The sequence below is a fragment of the Vicia villosa genome, linkage group LG3, assembly GCF_029867415.1.
Source record: "Vicia villosa cultivar HV-30 ecotype Madison, WI linkage group LG3, Vvil1.0, whole genome shotgun sequence".
Lineage (NCBI taxonomy): Eukaryota > Viridiplantae > Streptophyta > Magnoliopsida > Fabales > Fabaceae > Vicia > Vicia villosa.
In genome coordinates, this window is record NC_081182.1 from 37114772 (window position 1) to 37137360 (window position 22589).

Below are 22589 nucleotides of genomic sequence, written 5' to 3' on the forward strand. Positions count from 1 at the left end.
AATTATGATTTTTTATTTATTTTAAATTACAAAAAAAATTATTATTTATAGCTCAAACAAAATAACTCTTAATTGTTTAGTTTTGCATATACAATTTTTTCAAGTTTTACATTTTTCATTATAAATAAATAAAAAACACAAGTAAAACATTATTTTTCATACATCGCGTAGAATATATAGTAATACATAATCTATAACTAAATACAAATGTACCATACTACACATTATAATTTTAGATAAAAATAATATTTTTGTAAAAATATGTTGTATATTTCATTGTTGTTGGATCTATTACACATGAAGTATAAATGAAATACAATAGGTTGAAATTTGTACACTAATTTGTTAATAAACAGGCAAATATTTGCTTATGAACGCTACTGCCTAAATAAGGAAATAATAAAATAAATAATAAATCTATTTAAACTATTTTGTAACAGTTGGACAAATCAAAATCAAATGATTATGATTTGATATGGGCTAATCTTCAACACTCTCCTAAATCTGAGTGGTAGATGTTTATCATACACAGGTTAGATTTTATATTTTCATAAGTATTCCTTGGAAGAGCCTTGGTCAAGATATATGCAGTTTGCCTGCACGATGAGACATGATCAATACTTATAATCTCATGCGGAAAAAATTCTTTAATGAAGTATTGGTTAATTTTCACATGTTTAGTTTTATCATGTTGGACTGGGTTCTTTGTAATGATTATACCAGCTTTGTTATCACATAGTAACCCCATAGTATGGTTTACATGAATTTTGATTTCATCTAGCATCCTCTTAAGCCATATTCTTTCACAAATATCTTGTACCATAGCTCTAAATTTTGCTTTTGCACTACACATCACCAGTACATATTAATTCTTGCTTCTCTAAGTTACTAGGTTCCCCCACACTAATGAACAGTAGCCTGTAGTTGATTTTTTGTCTGTGGAGCATCTTGTCCAATCTGAATCTCTCTAAACTTTAATGCATATGTTTGAATTCCTTTTGAAGTGGAGGCCTCTTCATGGTGTGCCCTTGAGGCATTGGAGGATTCTATTAAACATTTTCGTGTTACAGTCAGTTGGATTTGACATGTAGCGACTATCAAAGCTTACAATGAATTCAATGTTGGGCCTAGTGTGAGTTAGGTAAATTAGTTTCCTAACTAGACTTTGATATGTATCTTTGTCAGCTGGTGAACTTTCATATTCTCTTCCTTTTATTGGTTCTACGGGTGTATTAGTTGCCTTGCACCCAAGCATTACAATTTCTTGAAGTAAGTCAATGGTGTATTTCCTCTTTAATACATAGATACCATTCTTTATTCGAGCAACTTCCATCTCTAAAAAATGCTTAAGTTGTCCCGAGTCCTTAACTTTAAATTCCTTTGCCAAGAGTCCCTTTAAATGATCAATTTTATCATAATCATTTCATGTAATAATGATATCATCAACATAAATAATGGACAAAGCTACCTTTCCTTCCATGGAGTGTTTAACAAACATAGTGTGATCTGATTGGCATTGGTCGAACATAAAAGGATTTTCGGAGCCTGCACGCCATATTTAAGGTGTTGGGTGATTCAAGTTATAGAGGAATCTGCATATAAACTTCCTCTTCTAGGTCACCATTTAGGAAGGCATTCTTGATGTCTAGTTGATGGAATGTCCAATCTAAATTTGCAGCCAAAGAGAGTATGACTCTAACTGAATTTAGTTTGGCCACTGGGGAAAAGTCTCTTCATACTCTACTCCATATGATTGAGTAAATCCCTTTACTATAAGTCGAACTTTATACCGACTTATACTCCCATCTACATTATACTGCACAAGGAATATCCATTTGTATCCTACCGGCTTCTTCCGTACATGTAGGTTTGTGATCTCCCAAGTGTCCTTCTTAACTAAGGTCCGAACCTCTTCATTTACGGTTGTTGTCCATTCCGAATTTTGGAGTGCTTCATGAATGTTGCTTGGAATATGTGTATTGTCAAGAACTGTTACAAAAATTTTATAACTCCATGACATTTTCCATTAGATACAAATATTTTGATGGGATGTTTAGTACAAGATCTTACATTTTTCTCAAAGCAATACAAATATTAGTATCATCAACATTCAAAGAGTTAGGAGCAATATTACATAAGGGAACACCATTTTCTAGAGTCTCTAAGGTTTCTTGGTTCCACCTTGGATTTGTGCACGACGCTATTCCTTTCTTCCTCTTCCTAGAGTACACTTTACAGTTGTTTCTTAATGTAGTTTCTGTTGTAAGGGCTACTGTTTTTGTTGCAATTTCCTTTGTATTTTCTGACGTAGTTTCTTCTGGTCCATGTGTAAGTTTTATGTAAGGTCTCCTGTAGTTTTATTTGCTATTTCTATTTTATTTGAATTTGGTTCAGGTGTAAGTTTTAATGCCTCTAAAGTAAGTTTGGGTTCAGTAAGCTCAAGTTCCAAAAGTTGGGATTCTATCACTTCAATCGGATATGTGTTATCCCCCTGAATGCCAATTATGGGATAATATGGTTGATTCTAAAAAAAAGGTTACATCCATAGTGTGTTAGAATTTTTTTTTTTGAGGTGAATAACATATGTATCCCTTTAGGTGAGGGGAGTAGCCGAGGAATATGCATTTAATGGATTTTGGGTAAAATTTACTGCGTTGGGGATCAAGATTATGGACAAGGCTATAAATCTAAATATTTTCAAAGGAATAGATGTAAGGATGTGATTGGTTGGGTATAAGGTTTAGACAGTGGAGTAAGGTATATGAAATTTAAGGATCTAAGAAAGCATTCTGTTTATAAGGTAGGTTGCAGAGAGGACAACTTTTCCCTAAAATTGGTTAGGTACATTTGTAGCTACCAGGAGGGATCATGTTACTTCTAGGGGGTGCTTATTATTTCTCTCGGAAACACTGTTCTACTGAGGTGTATCCACACATGAGGTTTAGTGTATTATTCCATGTTGGTAAAAGTATGATCTTAGTGTAGAATTATAGTACTCACGACCATTATCACTCCTAAGCACTCTAATTTTGCTTTGAAATTGTGTTTGCACCATGCTATGGAAACATCCAAACATACATGAAAAGATAAGCACATTATTTTGTTTGTCACATAATATATTCAAACCAATATTTTTTAGAAAAAATATGTTTAAAAATTTACAACAAATAGCTTATTAAAAATGTATATTTTAAAACATTTGCATGAGATGAAAAAAGAGATAGAATTTACTGTCCATTATATTTTCTCTCTTTTTTTTTCTCTAACTTATATGATAAAAATGTGTTGATAAATTAGTCAAAATATGGCTCTCCGACTTAACACTGTACATCGCTTTCTCAAGGTTGATTTATAGCTCTACAAATCTATGGAACCCTTCAATGTTCCACTTTGCCATACCCAAATGTTTACCCCCCCCCCCTAATATTTCACATCATATAACATCTCATGTGTGTGTATATATGTCTTTATGAATCATTAACTCCAAGCAAATACCAAGAACATGTTGCTTGATCACCAAGTCTTCAATTTAGGGTTTTGTGTTGTGCATCACAAAATTTAGGTAAAGGATCAATCAATGATTGAAATTATCCTCAATGCATTATAAAGATCAATTACTCCCATTCATCAGGGTTTACAGTTGAAATTTTCATCCGAGGAGGATCATAAACTTCAAAACATGATTCAAGGGACTCAAATACACCTTTAAAGTCCATTCATATGATCAAATTGACCAAAAGATTCAAATCAACAAAAGTTGAAAAATTAGGGTTTCCTGATCAAATTTCATTTAATACACAAAGGCAAAATTGGAATTTTTCAACAAAACCAAGAATCATGAGCTATTATTTCATAAAATATGATTTGTAATCTCATTTGGTCAATATTTAATAAAGAAATCAAGATTACTTGCAAAATGGGTAACCATGAGAAAGTTGAAAATGTCACTAAGTCCTTAAAAATCATGTTTAAGTGCCCAACTTTCCAAGGTCATAACTTGTGACTCAAGCAACCAAATTTTGTAATCCAATGCTTAAATTAAATATCTTACATGAAACTACAACTTTTATCTTGAAAATAAGTTCCAAAGATGCATGGATTAAAATATTTGAATTGTTGAAATTCATGATTTCAAGTTCTAAGCACTTCGAAATTTTTTGACTAAGTTATGGCAGCTAGAAACACCAAACTTTGAGGACATTTTTCATGATTATCCAAGTTGAATCAATGCAAACCTCAAACATGAAAGTTGAAGTATGTCATCTCAGCTTTCCAAATTGATCAAGAACACCCATTTAGCTTACTTGAGCAAGAAGTTATGAATTTATGAACAAGGCATGATGAAATTGAATTTTTGCTAGGCAGATTTGTGCATTCCACCTCTTTACACAATTTTATCTTCAAAATTGGCACATGTTAAGCTTTGTGATTAGCCAAGGATCAATGATAATCTTGATGAATCATCTCAAAAGGACACCAAGTGTGTGAATATTCCAATTGTATGTGAAAAAGTCATCATTACAAATGAGAACTTAAGTTTTGTTTTATGTGAAATTAATGAATCATCAAGAAATATCTCCAAATGCCAAATTGATGACTCATTCTAATTTGAAATCAACTTGCAAACTGAATGATGAAGAGCTAAAGGATTGATCCATAGCTAAGCTAAGAAAGCATCTTTGCATTAAATGGAATATTCTCATGACTTGCTCACTAAGTTACTTGGCCTCCAAATCCATTTTCTCTCAAGCCAATTTCATACCTTGGCCTATAAATAGAGGTCATTCCTTCATTCAAAAATAGACCAAAACGACTTCAATCCTTGTTTTCTCACAAAATCTCATTTTTCTCAAAGTTTCAAAGTTCACGGAGTGAGAATTCAAATTTCTCAAATTTGAGCAATTCCACTCAAACCAATCATTCTCACATCTCACATACATCATGTAGAAGTAATCCAAACACTCAAAACACTTCTGTAAGCCCAAGATCATCATCTCCATATTTAACTTGAGCTAACTGCAGTTGAGGTTGGGTAAAGAGTTCCAAAAGGTTTCAAACCAATGCCAACGATGCAACACCTTCCATATGGTCCCAGGAATCTATTAGGATCATCAAATTCACTCTGTAACACCTCCATCATAGAATTCGATTTCTCACTTTGAAGGTAAGTATCTCATTTATGAACTTTATGATTCGTGCATCTTAAATGTGTAAATAAGTTACCAATATGTTTCTGCACATATATAGAATGTTTTCCCTCAATCAATTGCATCATATCCTGCATATCCAAAATTTCATGTTCAATTTCCCAAAACTAGGGTTCATATGTTCATGCGAGCAATCTTGATCCATACTGAAAATAAATAAAATTAAGTAACATCATTCAATTCCTTGTAAAAAATCGAGCAACTTTCATGTTTACATCATCTTAAATGGTTGAGAAACAAGGAAGTTAGAAAATTCAAATTCTTGAATGATGATGAAGATGATGAACATGGTCGTGGCGCCTTTATTTTCAAATTTTAGGAAAACGATTTTTTAAAATATATTTAACTGTTTGTATTTTAAACAATGAATACATCATTACCACAGTGGTTCAATAGCGCGCCTTAAAGTCACTCTCATGCCCAAGGTCGGGGAATCGAATCACCATCACCCCGACCTTTTGGTTTTATTTTTTAACACATTCATCACTTGTTTTTAAATATAATTAACTGGAATCATTTTTTAACAAAACCCAACGCGTAGTCCAGATGATAAGAGTTTTGTGTAGTGAGTTGAAGGGTGTGGGTTCAAGCCCTTTGGAGGCCAAAGCTTATATTTTACCACTTGGTTTTTTTTCAATTTTTTCACAAACTTCACTCAATTATTTCACATAACAAAATTAATCATTTTGAGATAATTTTTTACACACTTCTCATTTATCACATATATTTTATGAATATATAAAAAATCACAAAAATTATTGAGGTAAAAATTTGTACTTTTTAAGTGTTTTTTAACCCTTGTAAATACTTTCTTCTTGATTTTTTTCCTTAATCTAATCAATCACAAATGTTCATAAAATACCATGTTCTGAGTCTTGATTAATATATATAACATACTTACCTTGACTTATTTGTTTTCATACCTTAATTAAATTGATTTTATTTTAGAAAATACCTTCGACTAATCAAACAATTAGGGTTTCTTCCATCAAACTTTTTCAAAACCTTTTTTCAAAATAGTCACGGGTCTCTAACAGAGTGTAAGTTCCAACCCATTTTTCTTTTATTCTTTTACAGACGTATTCAACTTTCAAGTTTGCGATTCGATCTCAATAATACCCGAGCCTCTCTCTTGAGTTGTAAGCCCCGTCCCTTGTGCATAAACTTTGTTTTAAGCAATAAACAAACACATTATAGGTCTCTCCCTTGAGTTGTAAGCCCCATCTTTTCTAAATCATCCATGATAAAATATTTGTTCACATGAGTTTACTTTATACTTGTTATATTTATAATTGTTATACACTTGATATATATATATATATATATATATATATATATATATATATATATATATATAGGATGAGGATTACTTCCCGGTGAAGTCTCTCCTAGACCTTAGTCAATCATAGTACTACATCCCCAAAGAAGGATTATTCTCGGTGAAACCTCTTACACCCTTAGATCAATCAATAGGACACACCCACCTAAAGAGGATTATTCCTGGTGAAAACTCTTACCCTTTTTACTTAGAGCCAAATTAGGAAATCCCACATAGCTTTCTCTTATGCTAAAACAAGGATCATCGATGACCCTCGATCAACCTTCTTTTGGGCTCAGAATGCAAGGACCCATAGGCTTGTTAGAAGTTCCTCAGCCTCCTCTCGGGCTTAGTACAAGGACCCTCAAGCTTCATAAAAGCATATGACAGGTCTTAGTCACCTTTATCCAGTCCTTGTGAGAATTAAAACCCTTAGACTACACAATCACAATCATTCAAGTATTTAAAACTCTCTCCTAATCCCCCCAGCATTGAGTCAAAATTCCTCAGGAATAAGAGACATGGAAAATATCAATACCCATCAGGCTTTGTACGAGACATCAATATAATTCCTCAGTAGGTTGAGCCTCAAATTCTAAGCTCCATACAAAAATCAATCCCATATAACTCACACTTAGAATAATACCCTCTAGAGTCAGTGTCAATTTTGGGCTTAATACAAAACAAATAAAACTCGTCAGTCAGATAAACCCTAGTGGAGTAATCCTCAATAAAGTCAAATTTCAATCCTCTCTTTAGCCTCAATCTTGGGCTTTGTACAAGACATTTAAACTCAAACTCTTCCCCAGAGATGAGACAGGAATCATCGCTATGGAAGAGATGTCTCTTCTACTACACCACATTCATTTCAAACTTTGTCAAACATTTCCCATTTAAGTGATGTAAGTGGCACACTTGTTGATTCCAAACCCAAGATGGAGTCCCTCTCTTGTTATGGTTCTAAAATACTTCTTTCATTTAAGTGATGTAAGTGACAGACTTGTACACTCAAGTTAAGGCCCCTCTCTTATTATGCAAAGAACATTTCTTTTTACTCTAAAAAATGTTTGTGGTAAAATAGGTGAGATATCTCCCCGTTAAGATGACAATTTGTCTCTTTCTCTTACCATAAATAAATTTTAGCTTTAATCTTGAGCTTTGAACAAGACACAAACAAAACATCACCAGCATATGGCATGAACTACAAATGCTCTGACTTCCTCTAGAGATATGTAGGCATGAGATTTGCGAGAATATTTGCGAGCACACTAAACAAAAACCTATTTAGGTCCCTCACCTTTTTAAACAATCCTCACCCTCTTCCTTACACAAAGGAGAAACTTTTCCAATAACAAAAGAGCAATACTATTCATAGCACAAACATAAACAAAGGGCTCCTGTAGAGTACTACAGATACTTAGGGTGCTAATACCTTCCATCTATATAACCAACCTTCCGATCCTCGATCTCTTAGGTGCTCTGCACTCACATGTCAGTTGGGTTTATTTAGATTTTTTCCCCTTCCTTCATAGGATAGATTAAAAGTTCAAATGTAACACGTTCCCAAAGCAATTGACCCTTATATACTCCATTTTGAGGGGGGCTCACTTCCACGCGGTACAAACTTATCTCGAATTTGACCCTATTCAAATCACACCTAAGAGTAAGGCAAAGCCTAAGTTGTTTGATAAAGACCTAAATGGTGTGTCTGACATTCCTACTTCTTAGTTATCTTAACCTATCTTAAAGGGAGACCGTATCTCTATCACCATTTTGTTAGGTGAGAATATGTAGTAGGAAAACAGTCTAGGGAGGGTGAATAGACAAAACAAATTGGTTTCTGGCTGATTTTCCAAAATGGATTATCAGAGGTTTTCCAAAAATGCGCACAGAAGATTTAGAGCTAAAATATGAGAATTATACTTTTATTGAAACTTGATCACATTAACACTTAACCACTTCACAAATACCAAATATAGTTTAATGATGATACACAAAGGTAATCAATTGATTCAGTTGTATACTTCACGAGGTGTGTTTATATAATAATTCAATTTCAACGAATTATAAAATCAGCCGTTTCTCATAAGTTAATCACCACTAAAGCTCGATTAGGCATAAATTCTAACAAAACTTAATCTTACGTAATAAATCGCTACCAATTGAATAAACAATAAACTACACTAAGAATTGAAAACCTAAACATGCAATTTCTATATTGCTGGCAAGTCTCCTCACAGCCCTTCGATCTGCAAAGCAACTTGTATTTTGTGGTTAATTCCATCTGGTCGCTAGGAACCTGACTCACTTTGACAACAAATATATTCCTTTCAATACCATAATTTCAAACATTATGGCTCAGGTCAAATTAATCGGTAATAACTCAATGTTAACTACTTCCTCTTTTATTTAAGATTTCTCTCTCCTTACTGAGTTCTGTGCTGTTTTAAGAGCTATTGAGATTGCTAAAGACAAGTATTGCGTGTGGTTATAAATTGAAACAAACTCTTTTCTGGTGGTGCAAGCTTTCTCCAACCACTCTTTAGTGTCTTGGCAGTTAAGAAATAAATGGACTTCTTGTCTTATGATCATTGCAAATATGCATTTCTACATATCTCTCTCAGACACACAACTAGTTCCTCACATTTTTTCTTACTCTCCCTTGGCTATTAGAAATAATTTTGCAAAAAAATATATTTGAATCGTCTTTTTTTATTTCTTTTAGATTCTCAATTTTTAGTAGATCTTGTCCTAGTCTCTTCATTTCTTTTCCATCATTTTCCTTTTAATATATTGGTGCTTTATTAAAAAATAAATAAAGAGAAAGGATATGGACTGACAGTGTAAAATATTTTTACATTGTCAACCAATCACAATTATGTATTCGATTAAAACACAATTTTAAAAAATTTAATATGACATGGCAAGTGTACGAATTTTGATTAGTCGTATGTGTAAAATTAATTTACACTGTTAATGCACTATCTTTAAACTCATAAATAAAAAATAGTATTATTAGTTGTGTGCAAAATATATCTATAAACTATAGCTTAAAAACAAAATTAATGTATTTGAAAAAAGAAAAAAAAACATAACTTTTGAGTTTATAGCTATGAAAAAGACAAGCGGTGCTAAATCCCGTTAGATCGTGCGCCTAATACAAAAGGAGGTTTTAGACAAAGCGAGAGAAAAAAAAAACCAACCCTCGAGTCGCATGAACAGATGGATCAAGAAGATAACGAACCCACGAGCAGGGAAGAGCAAGAAGAAGCATTAGTCGCTTTGATCGAACACCGAACTCACGAAGTCAGTTCTCTCCGAAAGCGTCTCGCTTATTACAAAACTCAGGTCATTTTCTTCATTCCCAAACCCAAACCCAAACCCTTCCAATTCAAATAATATTAATTTATACTTTTTATTTCTCAATATTTATTTATTTACATTGAGTTTATGATTATAAAATGCATAAGTTTGTGAAATTAATACATGCAGCTTGATGAAGCGGAAAACAGGTTGAAGGATTCAGAATCGAAATTGGCTCGGTTACGAGGTCAAAGTAATTCAGTTAAATCCGCAACTAGAAATGTAATTAACTTAGATAATGATGGTGGAGTTGTTGCTGTGAAGAAAGAGCGTAGATCAAATAGTCCTGTTGATAGGAATGAACGGTCTTACAAAAGCAATAATAATAACCATCAATCTAAAACTGAACTTGTTATTCCTACCGTTACTCCGAAGATTTCGCGGCCTTCGAAAGTTTCCAGTTCTGAATCTACTCCTTCGATTACGGGAGGAAAATCTGAAAAGTCTCGTAAAGAGCAGCAGGCTGTTGAAGTCAAGGAAAAAGTAACTAAAAGGAAACTTGGTAAGATATTTGTCGAGCGATTATTGCCTTTGATTTTTATTGTTTTCTATTATGGAGTGAGAAGTTTTAGTTAATGTTAGTATTAGGCTTTGATTGTTTCTTTGTTTTTTAATTTATTTATCTCTATATTATGTTATGTTTGGATTATTTTCTAGTTTACGAGGGCTTCTCGATTAAAATAACTTTATAGTTTTTGCCGCATAAAAATGTACTTACATTGGCGCGAACATTGGACATGGCGCCAACATATATTGCCATTGGTAATGATTGTAAAGAATGGCGCGAACATCGGACATGGTGCCAACATATATAGCCATTGGTAATGATTGTAAAGAATAAACGTGATTAAATGTAATTCAATGTGTTAATGTTGTATCTGTGTCCGACACTGGATACATGTTGGTTACTCGACATGCTTTTAATTTGAAGTGTGAGTGCTACATATCCTTTAAGCGTCACTGCATAGTTAAAGAAAGTTTATCGAAACTGGCTCTTCGTATATTTAGTTGGTATATTGACTGTATTTATGGTTTATTTGCTTCTGAGGATTCTGTGTCTGATTTTTGCTTATTGCGGAAGTCTTCGTCTCATGATCACTTTTGGTTGTAATTGAGCTTCATAAGATTTTTGTTTGATTTTTTACTCAGAAGTGAAAGAACACAAGGAATTGATTCCTTTGATACGTAAGAGTTCTTCAGTGAAATTAATACACTGTGAAACAAGCAACCATATCCCAAGTCAGCACAAGAGGAAATTGCGGAGTATTGCTTTGTGTCCTGTGAATGATCAGCTTTTTGCGACCAGGTAACGGAGTTTTTTCCGTTACTAAAAAACTTTCCATTCTGTGAATTGTTAAAATTTTACTCATTAATAATGATTATAAGTTAGGCTCGTCCCTTTTTAAATTCTTGTTTTACCTGTCTCTTTTCATCTCCCAGATTTTGTCCACAAAAGGTATGGGTCAAATGTTAATATGTTATCAACCAAGAACAATTGAAGTTTAAATGCAATTTGCAATACGATGGATCAATAACTAGGCTTATAATTTAAGTTCTTACCTTTTTGGTCTTTAACCTTTTATTTTAACAAGATATAACATCCACATGATTGCCATAACAAAGCCCTGTCTCTTAATATCTCTCTTGAATATAATTATTTCTACTTCTTTTATCTGTAACCATTTTCTAAAACTATATTTGCGTGAACTAGAGGGATATAAGAAAGTACATGACAAGTTCACATTATGAATATGCTTTTCTATCAAGATTAATGCCGAAGCATTGATTCTTGTACAAAGGTTTGTTTATTTCATAAAAGCTGGTCCGAATCTTTTTTGACATGACCTTTAGTGGTTTGAGTGATAACTCGTCATTTTTTTCTCTTTTTTAATATATGTTTTTGATAATGCTAGATGCTATAATTTTTTAGTCTGATTATTGCAACTTCTTGGGAATTTTGCAGTGCCTTGGATGGAGTGGTCAACTTCTGGCAAGTACAAGCTAGAGGGTATGCCCTAATTTATCTTTCTGGTGACACTTTGGAGAGCTTTTATTCTTATTTTTGGTGACAATGTATGTATAATAAATAGACATGCTACATCTAAAATTGGGAATGGGAGTCTTCTATTGCTTATCAGTGTTTTGTTCAAGCATAATCTGTCTGTACTCTCTATGGTCGCTTCTTCTGCTTCTGCTGACTGTCTATTGTCTATCAATTTTTCACTCCCTGAATGTCAAGTTTTTGGTGTGGATAACTTAATGACTTTCAACTTCCATTTTTTCCAAGTTTGGTTGTCCTTTGTTATCTCTTACATTTTTTTCTTCTCATTTAATTATAACTTAACTATATGATGGTTAGACTCTCATAAAGGAATTAAGGAAAGCTGACTATTCAGTTTTGTAACTGTTATTATATTATTAAGAGTAGTTTAGTGGCGGTTATTATATTATTAGGAGTAGTTATGTTTATGTGGATTATGTTTCGAATAAATAGGGGAAGATAGATGAGAGTTTCCATGTTTTCTTTCATATATCAGTTGGTTTCTATCAGTCGGTATTAGAGCAATTTTGATCCAAGATTTGCTGGGTTTGATGGAAATTTTGGCATGAAGATGGCTGCTAATTTAATTCCAAGATTTGATGGAAGAGATGCTTATTGGTGGCTGATCCAGGCAGAGGCGTGAAGATGGCTGTAGATTTGATTCGAAGATTTGATGGAAGAGATGCTTATTGGTGGCTGATTCAGGTAGAGCAATATTTTGGTGCAAGAAGAATGATTGAAGAGATGAAGCTTTCATGGGATGTTGCATTTGCATTTGCATTGAGAGGAGATGCTCTTGATTGGCAGTTTTCTTGGAAGGAGAGCAATCCAAATACTTGTTGGTGAGATTTTTCAAAGGTTATTCTCAAGAAATTCCAACTAGAAGCTTGGGATTGTCTATGGATTCAGAAAATGAAGAACAGGAAGAAAAAAATAGTAAGAAATAGTAGCATCTCAAAATGAAACAAAAATCATAAGTGAGGATGAAGATGAAATGACACAGACGAATAAACACAACGAAAAAGAAAGCAGAGATCTGAATATAGAACGAGAGAAAGGGTACCAAGAAATGCGAAACAGATCCCATAATGGAATGTGCGAAGACAAATGTGAGTATAGCAAAAGAGCTATCATGATGAAGGAAAATCTTGAAGGAAAACAGGAACTCAAAAGCTTTTAACATTGGGATCCTAGGAGATGGAATTCCCCACCATACAAACTAAGGGTTGTCTTATTTCGGAATTGTAAAGGGCCCCCAAACCTAAGTATGTTTTGGTGGAGACTAGCCATAATGCTGCCATACTCTATTTTTAAGTTAAACATACCACACAAATCAGAGTGTATGATCAAAGGTTGAGTTCTCATTTTTCACACTTTGTTGTTCTATCACTCTACTTCAAGTTATGGGATTCGGAGGATTCATTTTTCTACTACGTATTTCTTTCTCATTGAGGTCAAGATGAATCTTAGGGGGTATTGTTTTTCTCTCCTAAAGGAATTAAGAGAAGCCGGCGATTCAATTTTGTAACTGCTATTATATTATTAAGAGTAATTTAGTGGCAGTTATTATATTATTAGGAGTAGTTAAGTCTTATTAATTATTTGGGTTATGTTTAGAATAAATAGGGGAAGATAGGAGAAAATTTACTATTGTGGAATTTGATAGGAAAGAGGTCACTTTGGCATTAGGAGGTGCAGACCCCCGGAGCTCTACAATATTAATATGTAATTCAAAGTGATTTTCCGTATTTTCTTTCGTAATAATCAACACGAGAATAAAGAAAGTATAATAAGGATGATGTTGTGTTGGACGTGTGGTAAGACTAGACATGATAAATTAGAAATTACATTATTACAAAAAGTGTTAGTGTAACACCTATAGTAGAAAAGATGGTGGAAAATAGACTTCGGTGGTTTGTGCATGTGGAGAGAAAACTTGTAAATTCTGTGGTAAGGAGAGTAGATAAGATGAAGAGGAGTTAAACATCTAGAGATAGAGGAAGACCTAGAAAAATCATTAGAGAAGTTATTAAGAAAGATCTCAAGATTAACAATTTGGATAGAAGTGTTACGAAATGTGGTTTGGTCTAACTCAACCCTACAAAACCGGCTTGTAAGGTGAGGATTGTCCCCACTTATAAGCATATGTTAGGCCATATATTGTCCGATGTGGGACTCTTAACACACCCCCTCACGCCCAGGACTAGACAACTGAAGCGTGGAAATAAATGGTGGGTGGCCCGATAGCGGAAATCATGATAGGTGGTCCACCAGATCTTAAACGAGGCTCTGATATCATGTTAAGAAATGTGGTTTGGTCTAACTCAACCCTACAAAACCGGCTTGTAGGGTGAGGATTGTCCCCACTTATAAGCACATGGTAGGCCATATATTGTCCGATGTGGGACTCTTAACAAGAAGCATGGTCCTGGATAGAACATTATGGGGGAAGTTGATCCATGTAGCCGATCCCACTTAGTGAGATAAAGTTTGATTATTGTTGTTGTTTTGTTGATGTTGTATATCATTTGGTTTCTATCACATTATGATGGTTCTTTCCTCTATCACTGATGGTTTTGTCCTCGGCATACATGATGTTTAGAAATTTAAAGCATTATAGCTGAACTTAAAAATATTATAATGTTGACTCACCCATATAATCTAATTCATATTTTCTTTCTTACAGATCAGGAGCCTCTCTGTTTAACTCTTCTGATTGTGCATCCGAAAAACAGAGGAGATGGCCAGAAGATATAGCTTGGCACCCTGAAGGAAACAGGCTCTTTTCAGTTTATACTGCTGATGTTGGAGACTCACAAATATCAGTTACAAATCTGAATAAAGTACAAGGGGTATGGCTTTTAACACATAACTTTGGATTTGGGTTTCTTGTATTAGTCACTGCTATTGATAAATGCAAAATTTATTTGTAATTTACATTGCAGCAACAACGTGTGAAATTCTTAGAGGGCAAGCCCCATTTGAAGGGAATTATCAATGGCATTGTTTTTATGCCCTGGGAAGATACATGCTTTGTAACTGGTGGAAGTGACCATGCTGTTGTACTTTGGCGTGAGCAGGATGATGAGGACAAATGGAAACCAAGACCATTGCACAGGAATCTTCATTCTTCTGCTGTTATGGGTGTTGCGGGTATGCAGCAGAAGCAGATTGTGTTATCTGCAGGTGCAGACAAGAGAATATTTGGGTTTGATGTTAGTGTAGGAAGAGCGGATTTCAGTCATCAGATTGATAGTAAATGCATGAGTGTCGTTCCCAATCCATGTGACTTCAACTTGTTTATGGTTCAAACAGGGTAAGTTGCTATTAGGTTTTTACAAGCTTTGCCTTAGAATGCTGAAATATAAACATGCTTTAAATTTGAAGTTTTTATCTGTCAGGTTTTTTTTTCTAGGGAACATAGAGTATGTTCACTTTTAAACAGCCAAATAAGATTTGATCCAGAAATTTGAACCCATGTTAAATTTCTTGCATTATTACTTTGTTTGCTGAAGTGCAAAAGAATTATTATCATTGCTAAAGTCACCGGTGCACCTCAGGGAAATTTGAACAAAAAGGATTTTGGTTTGGTTACTTCCACTTTAAATTCCCATACTGTTGGGCTTTCCCTCCTATTTGGAGAGACACCCAATTAGATGTGGGTTAGTGACCTATGTGTGTGTAAGTCTTTGTTATCACCCAACAAAGAGGATTAGGTTATTCATTCATTGTGTGAGAGAGAACACAAGAAAAGTAGCGAGAAGAGTGAAATCCCGCTGTCTTATTTCAGCACAGAACAGTTCCACTAAATCGGAGCTTGCACAAAATTCAACGGTCGGATTGTCCTGAAATTGACACAACGTTCATGACTCATAGGAGCATATTCTGAACGATTTTCATTGGATTCGGAGTTTTCTAAGTCAGTCTGTCGAGTCCATCTTTGAGGTCAGAATTTTTGGTGTTTTTGGGTTGTTTTCTCTCTCTTGATTCTTGTTGTATTCCAAGATTAATTGTAAATCTTGATGATGTTTATGTATGCCTCTAACTAGTGTTAGAGAGAACCTTGCTTGTATCCATTGTTGATTATAGGGGAGATTTTAAGTGGCCTACGGGTTCCGTGGTTTTTACTCCTAGTTAACGGAGGTTTTTCCACGCGAAAATTGTGTTGTGTTGTTTGATGTGTTTTTGTTGATTGTCTCTAAGTTGCATGTGATATTTGGGAGAGTTGGCGTTATTGAATTATTCCGTTGCGTTTGTGATTTCCTCCCAACAAGTGGGGTCTAGAGCCGTGGTTTTATTTGTGTGACAATGGAGACGAACATATCTCGAATGGTGAGTTTGAATGATTCCAACTATAATGTTTGGAAAGGAAAAATGGAAGATTTGCTTTATGTGAAAGGTTTTCACTTACCTATTTTCTCTAATGAAAAATCCGATGGAAAGAGTGATGAAGAATGGACTTTGTTACATAAACAAGTTTGTGGTTGTATTCGTTAATGAGTGGATGATAATGTTTTGAATCATGTGAGCTTGGTGACTCATGCTTGCTTTCTTTGGACTAAACTTGAGGAGTTGTATGCAAGAGAGACGGGAAACAATAAGTTGTTCTTGTTCAAACAATTGATGTCATTGAGGTATAATGATGGTTCACCAATGACCGATCACTTGAACACTTTTCAAGGGATTCTAAATCAATTGTCAGAGATGAATCTTACTTTGGATGATGAAATTCAAGGTTTGTGGCTTCTTCGTACTTTGCCTAATTTTGGGAGACTTTTAGGACATCCTTGTCTAACTCCGCTTCAAATGGTATCATCTCGATGGACTTGGCTAAAAGTAGTGTGTTGAATGAGGAGTTGAGGCGTAAGTCACAAGGTTCTTCTTCACATTCCGAGGTGTTGGTTACCGAATCAAGGGGGAGACATCAAAGTAGAGGTTCAAGTAATCGCGGTACTTCACGTGGTAAATCACAAGGAGGCTCTAATAGATTCTTTTATATTGAGTATCATTATTGTGGAGAAAAGGGACACATAAAGAGGTATTGTCGTAAGTTGAAAAGGGAAAACAAGAAGAAGAAATACAACGACAAAAAGGAAGTTAACAATAATGAAGATGTTGTTATTGTTGATGATTTCTTTATTGTTTGTGATAGTTGTGTAGAGAATGTCAATCTATCATGTGATGAGATGGATTGGGTGGTTGATAGTGGTGCTTCTACTCATGCAACCTCGAGACGTGATCTTTTCAACTTACGAGATCAGTGACTTTGGGGTTGTTCGTATGGGAAATAATGGGCAAGCTAATGTCATCGGGATGAGAGATATTTGTGTCGAAACTAGCAATGAGACTACTCTAGTTCTCAAAGGTGTGAAACACATTCCGGAACTTCGATTCAATCTTTTATCCGTTGAAAAGTTGGATAATGAAGGATATGATAATTCTTTTTCGGGCAATGAATGGAAGTTAAAGAAAGTCTCAATGGCGATTGCTAAAGGAAAAAGGAATTCGAACTTGTATGTCGTCCAACTTGGGGTTTCGAAGTGCTAACACTTGTGACAATGATAGCTCATCCGAATTATGGTACCAAACGTTTGGGTCATATGAGTGAAAAAGGTTTGAGTATTTTGGCTAAGAATGTTGTATGGTGTTTCCGATGCAAAGTTGAGAAAGTGTTCACATTGTTTGGCGGGTAAGCAAAAGCGAGTTTCATTTATGTCATCCGAACTAAAGAGGAAATCGAAAGTGTTGGATTTAGTGCATTCCGATGTGTGTGGTCCGACGAAGATACAGTCACTTGGTGGTGCATATTACTTTGTGACCTTCATTGATGATTGTTCTCGAAAAACATGGGCTTATACCTTGAAGACGAAAGATCAAGTGTTAGATCCTTCAAGTCGTTTCATGCATCAGTTGAATTGAAGACGAAAGAGGTGTTAGATCTTTCAAGTCGTTCCAAGCATCTGTTGAAAGAGAAACGGGAAAAAAGCTCAAGTGTATCCGAACCAATAATGGGGGAGAGTATATTGGACCTTTCGACAGGTATTGTCAAGATCAAGGTATACATCATCATAAGTCTCCACCAAAGACACCACAATTGAATGGGTTAGCTGAAAGAATGAATAGAACTTTGGTGGAAAGGGTGAGATGTTTACTTTCTCAATCAAAGTTGCCGAAATATTTTTGGGGAGAAGCATTGAGCACGGCTGTACATCTTTTAAACCTCACTCCATGTGTTCCATTGAAGTTTGATGTTTCAAATCATGTTTGGAGTGGTAAAGATGTTTCCTACGATCATCTTTGGGTGTTTGGGTGCAGGGCTTATGTGCATATTTGAAGGATGAGAGATCGAAATTGGATGAGAAGTCAAAGAAATATGTGTTTGTTGGGTATGGACTTGATGAGTTTGGGTATCGATTCTTTGATCCGGTTAGACGGAAGCTTATTCGTAGTTGTGATGTATTCATGGAGGATTATACCATTGAGGACATCGGAAAAATTGAGAATAAAGATCCGATTTTTGAAGATGAAGAAATGGTTGATACGGACTCAACTACTATTACTCCTACCCCTATCACTTTTAAAGATGTTCCAATTGAAAATCAAGGTATGGATTTGAATGTTGATAATGTTTTAAATCCTAATGATATTGTTGGTGTAGGTGCTACTGAAGACGTTGTTGAAAATGAAGTTGATCAAGAGGTTGAAAGTGTTGAGCAACCGATTGTTTTTAATGAGTTGAGGCGGTCTACTCGTGATAAAAGGCCTTCCCTTCGATACCCCTCGAATGAGCATGTTTTTCTTACGGACGGTGGAGAACCCGAACCCGAAAGCTTTAAAGAAGTTTTGGTGGATGAGAACAAAAAGGAGTGGATGGATGCCATGGAGGATGAAATGCAATCCCTTCTTGAGAATAATACTTTTGAGTTAGTGAAGTTCCAAAGGGTAAGAGAGCATTGAAGAATAGGTGGGTTTATCGGATTAAACAAGAAGAGTGTACTTTTCAAAGAAGATTCAAGGCTCGTTTGGTGGTAAAAGGTTTTAAACAACGGGAAGGTGTTGATTTTGGCGAGATTTTTGCTCCGGTTGTGAAGATGCAATCTATTCTAATGGTTCTTGGGCTAGCCACTAGTATTGATTTGGAAGTAGAGCAAATGGACGTGAAGACGGCTTTCCTTCACGGTGATTTACATGAAGAAATTTACATGGAGCAACCGGATGGATTTCTAGAAAAGGGCAAAGAAGACTATGTTTGCAAATTGGTAAAAAGTCTTTATGGTTTGAAACAAGCACTTCGCCATTGGTATCAAAAGTTCAACTCGGTGATGATTGAACATGGGTACAAGATGACCAAGGCCGATCACTGTGTGTTTTTCTGAAATTTCTCCGAAGGTGATTTCATTATTCTCTTGCTTTATGTGGATGATATGCTAATTGTTGGAAAAGATATTTCAAGAATTAAAGAGTTGAAGAACACTTTGAGTGAATCTTTTGCTATGAAGGATTTAGGAGAGGCTCGGAAAATTCTTGGTATTGAAATTGTTCGAGATCGAAATGAGAAGAAGTTGTACTTGTCACAAGAAAAGTACGTGGAGAAAGTCCTTCGGCGTTTTAGTATGGATAAGGTTAAAGTGGTGAGCATTTCACTTGCTTCTCATTTCAAGCTTAGTCATAAACTATGCCCATCTACGGATGACGAAAAATTGAGTATGAAGAATATTTTGTACACTTCGGTCGTTGGTAGTTTGATGTATGCTATGATTTGTACAAGATCCGATATTGCTCATGTCGTGGGAATGGTGAGTTGTTATCTCTCAAATTCGGGAAAAGATCATTGGGAGGCCGTGAAGTGGGTTATGAGATATCTGCGTGGCACTTCGAATTTGAGACTAACTTTGGGTTGCAAGAAGCCTATGTTGGTTGGATATACAGATTCGGATTTGGCCGGAAGCTTGGATGATCGAAAATCTACTTAGGGATATATGGGCTTGGCAATCAAAGTTGCAAAAGTGTGTTGCACTCTCTGCTACCGAAGCCGACTTTATAGCCGTCGTGGAAGCGTCAAAAGAGTTGTTATGGTTGAGGAAATTTGCAACGGAACTTGGTGTGAAACAAGAAAAGTATGTCTTATTTTGTGATAACCAAAGTGCCATTCACTTATCGAAGAATTTCTCCTTTCACTCGAGGTCGAAGCATATTGATGTTCATTATCATTAGATTCCAAGTTGATGGAGCTTGAGAAGATTCACACCGATGACAATGGTTCGGATATGTTGACAAAAGTGTTGCCTAGAGGACAGTTTGAGTTTTGTCGTATGGAAGCCGGATTGGTGTTGCCCTCCAACTAGTCGGTCGGGGGAGTTTGTTGGGCTTTCCCTCCTATTTGGAGAGACCCAATTAGATGTGGGTTAGTAACCCATGTGTGTAAGCCTTTGTTATCATCCAACAAAGAGGATTAGGTTATTCATTCATTGTGTGATAGAGAAAACAAGAAAAGTAGAGAGAAGAGTGAAATCCCGCAGCCCTATTTCAGAACAGAGCAGTTCCACTAAATCAGAGCTTGCGCAAAATCCAACGGTCGGATCGTCCTTAAATTTTGACACAACGTTCATGACTCATAGGAGTACATTCTGAACAATTTTCATTGAATTCAGAGTTTTCTAAGTCAGTCTGTCGAGTCCATTTTTGAGGTCAAAATTTTTGGTGTTTTTGGATTGTTTTGTCTCGATTCTTGTTTTATTCCAAGATTAATTGTAAATCTTGATGATGTTTATATATGCCTCTAACTAGTGTTAGAGAGAACCTTGCTTGTATCCATTGTTGATTATAGTGTAGATTTTAAGTGGTCTACGGGTCCCGTGGTTTTTTACTCCTAGTTGACAGAGGTTTTTCCACGCTAAAATTGTGTTGTGTTGTTTGATGTGTTTTTGTTGATTGTCTCTAAGTTGCATGTGATATTTGGAAGTGTTGGTGATGTTGAATTATTCCGTTGCGTTTGTGATTTCCTCCCGACACATACTACATGTTGCAGTGCACAACCACCATTCTATAATCTCATGTCTGTGTTTTTTAATTGGAAAAAATGGAATCTCTATAAAGGGTATATAAATATTGTTATGCATGCAACAACATTATGGCAAGAAAGTTATCCCTTTCCATACATGAAATGTGCTTGAAATAGTGGATGTATATCATCTGATCTCAACATTGGGCTGCACAAGATTTACTAGAGCCTATTTTGCCATAGACTGTTAGACAACCTCTACTGAAGTAAAGTGTTCTATTTCCATCTTTTTGTTGGTGATTCTTTTGGTTACTTGAAATTATTTTAGGAAGGAATGTTAGTTTTATAGTGGATGAAATGTGCTTGACATTTGGGCCTTTCTTCTGCTTTGTGAACACGGATAAAACAAATGAGATGATTGGCCCATGATTTAGTAGTTGCATGACAAATCCAACCACTTCAATATAAGGAACAGAGTCTGTTCAATTGTTGTGATTTTGAGCTAAAACTTCCCTTTTGTTATTCATATTCCTGGCTGGTTGAAATGATGGTTTAAAGTCGTAAGCTACTTGACAATAAAATTTTTCTTCTATTGCCATTCTTTAGTATTATTTAGCTTGCTGAAAATTTATAGTATATTAACTAATTTTCTTTCTATCAGGACTCACGAGAAGCAGCTTCGACTATTTGATATTAGATTGAGGCGGACAGAACTTCACGCATTTGGGTGGAAGCAAGAAAGCAGTGAATCCCAGTCAGCTCTGATAAATCAAGCCTGGTCTCCTGATGGTCTTTATATAACATCTGGTTCAGCAGATCCTGTAATTCATATATTTGATATAAGATATAATACTAACAAGCCTTCCCAATCTATAAGAGCTCACCAGAAACGAGTCTTTGGGGCCATGTGGCTTCAGTCTATTCCTCTTCTCATATCCATATCATCTGATCTCAACATTGGGCTGCACAAGATTTACTAGAGCCTATTTTGCCATAGACTGTTAGACAACCTCTACTGAAGTAAAGTGTTCTATTTCCATCTTTTTGTTGGTGATTCTTTTGGTTACTTGAAATTATTTTAGGAAGGAATGTTAGTTTTATAGACCCTTGAAATTTTGTGGGTTGTAAGTCGCCATCAATTCAAGGGAATAATTTACTTGGAAAGAAAAATTAGGAAAATTTTGGTTGCAGAAGGGCTGCTCATATTTTGGCAGAATGTATGTTACTACTTTTATCTCTGTATCATGTGCTGTTGTTGGGTGATACATTACTTCTCTAGAAAACATTAATAACATTTTAGAGCTTTTTATGGTGTTAAGTATGAACACTTGGTTTTCTTAAAAAAACAATTAATAAGAGAAAATAACTCTTGGTTTGAATATTGCTATGATTGATGGTGACATGCTGTTGGGTTGTGATTATGTTGCATACTCACGTGTAACTCTGGAATTAATCTTTTATGAATGTGAGTAGGTTACTGAGAAAAAAAAAAATCCAAAATAAAGGCTAAATTGTTCTTGTGTTCCTTTATCTTATTTTTGTGATTTTATTTTGGGCACCAAAATCTAGTTAGGGGACTAAAGACTGTCTTTCAACTGGTTTTTCAATTGGTCACTCATCATAGGTGAAGAACACGCCCTACGTGTATGATTTCTTACT

The 22589-nt window shown here is 35.1% G+C and overlaps 1 protein-coding gene across 1 annotated transcript; it reads left to right on the top strand.

Annotated features, from left to right (window-relative positions):
* Positions 1 to 9673: 9673 nt before the first annotated feature.
* On the top strand, positions 9674 to 22311 carry LOC131661021 (uncharacterized). The gene is made up of 7 exons (XM_058930421.1): positions 9674 to 9873; positions 10018 to 10390; positions 11038 to 11194; positions 11852 to 11896; positions 14616 to 14781; positions 14875 to 15245; positions 21592 to 22311. The coding sequence occupies exons 1-7, from the start codon at positions 9748 to 9750 to the stop codon at positions 21908 to 21910; spliced, it is 1557 nt and encodes a 518-aa protein (XP_058786404.1). The 5' UTR covers positions 9674 to 9747; the 3' UTR covers positions 21911 to 22311.
* Positions 22312 to 22589: the final 278 nt, after the last annotated feature.

Bases quoted from the DNA above. Each gene is read 5' to 3' on its own strand.
- LOC131661021 (XM_058930421.1), top strand. From the start codon at position 9,748: ATGGATCAAGAAGATAACGAACCCACGAGCAGGGAAGAGCAAGAAGAA. The intron at 11,195-11,851 runs GTAACGGAGTTT...GGAATTTTGCAG, and splicing joins GATCAGCTTTTTGCGACCAG to TGCCTTGGATGGAGTGGTCA. The intron at 15,246-21,591 runs GTAAGTTGCTAT...TCTTTCTATCAG, and splicing joins TTGTTTATGGTTCAAACAGG to GACTCACGAGAAGCAGCTTC.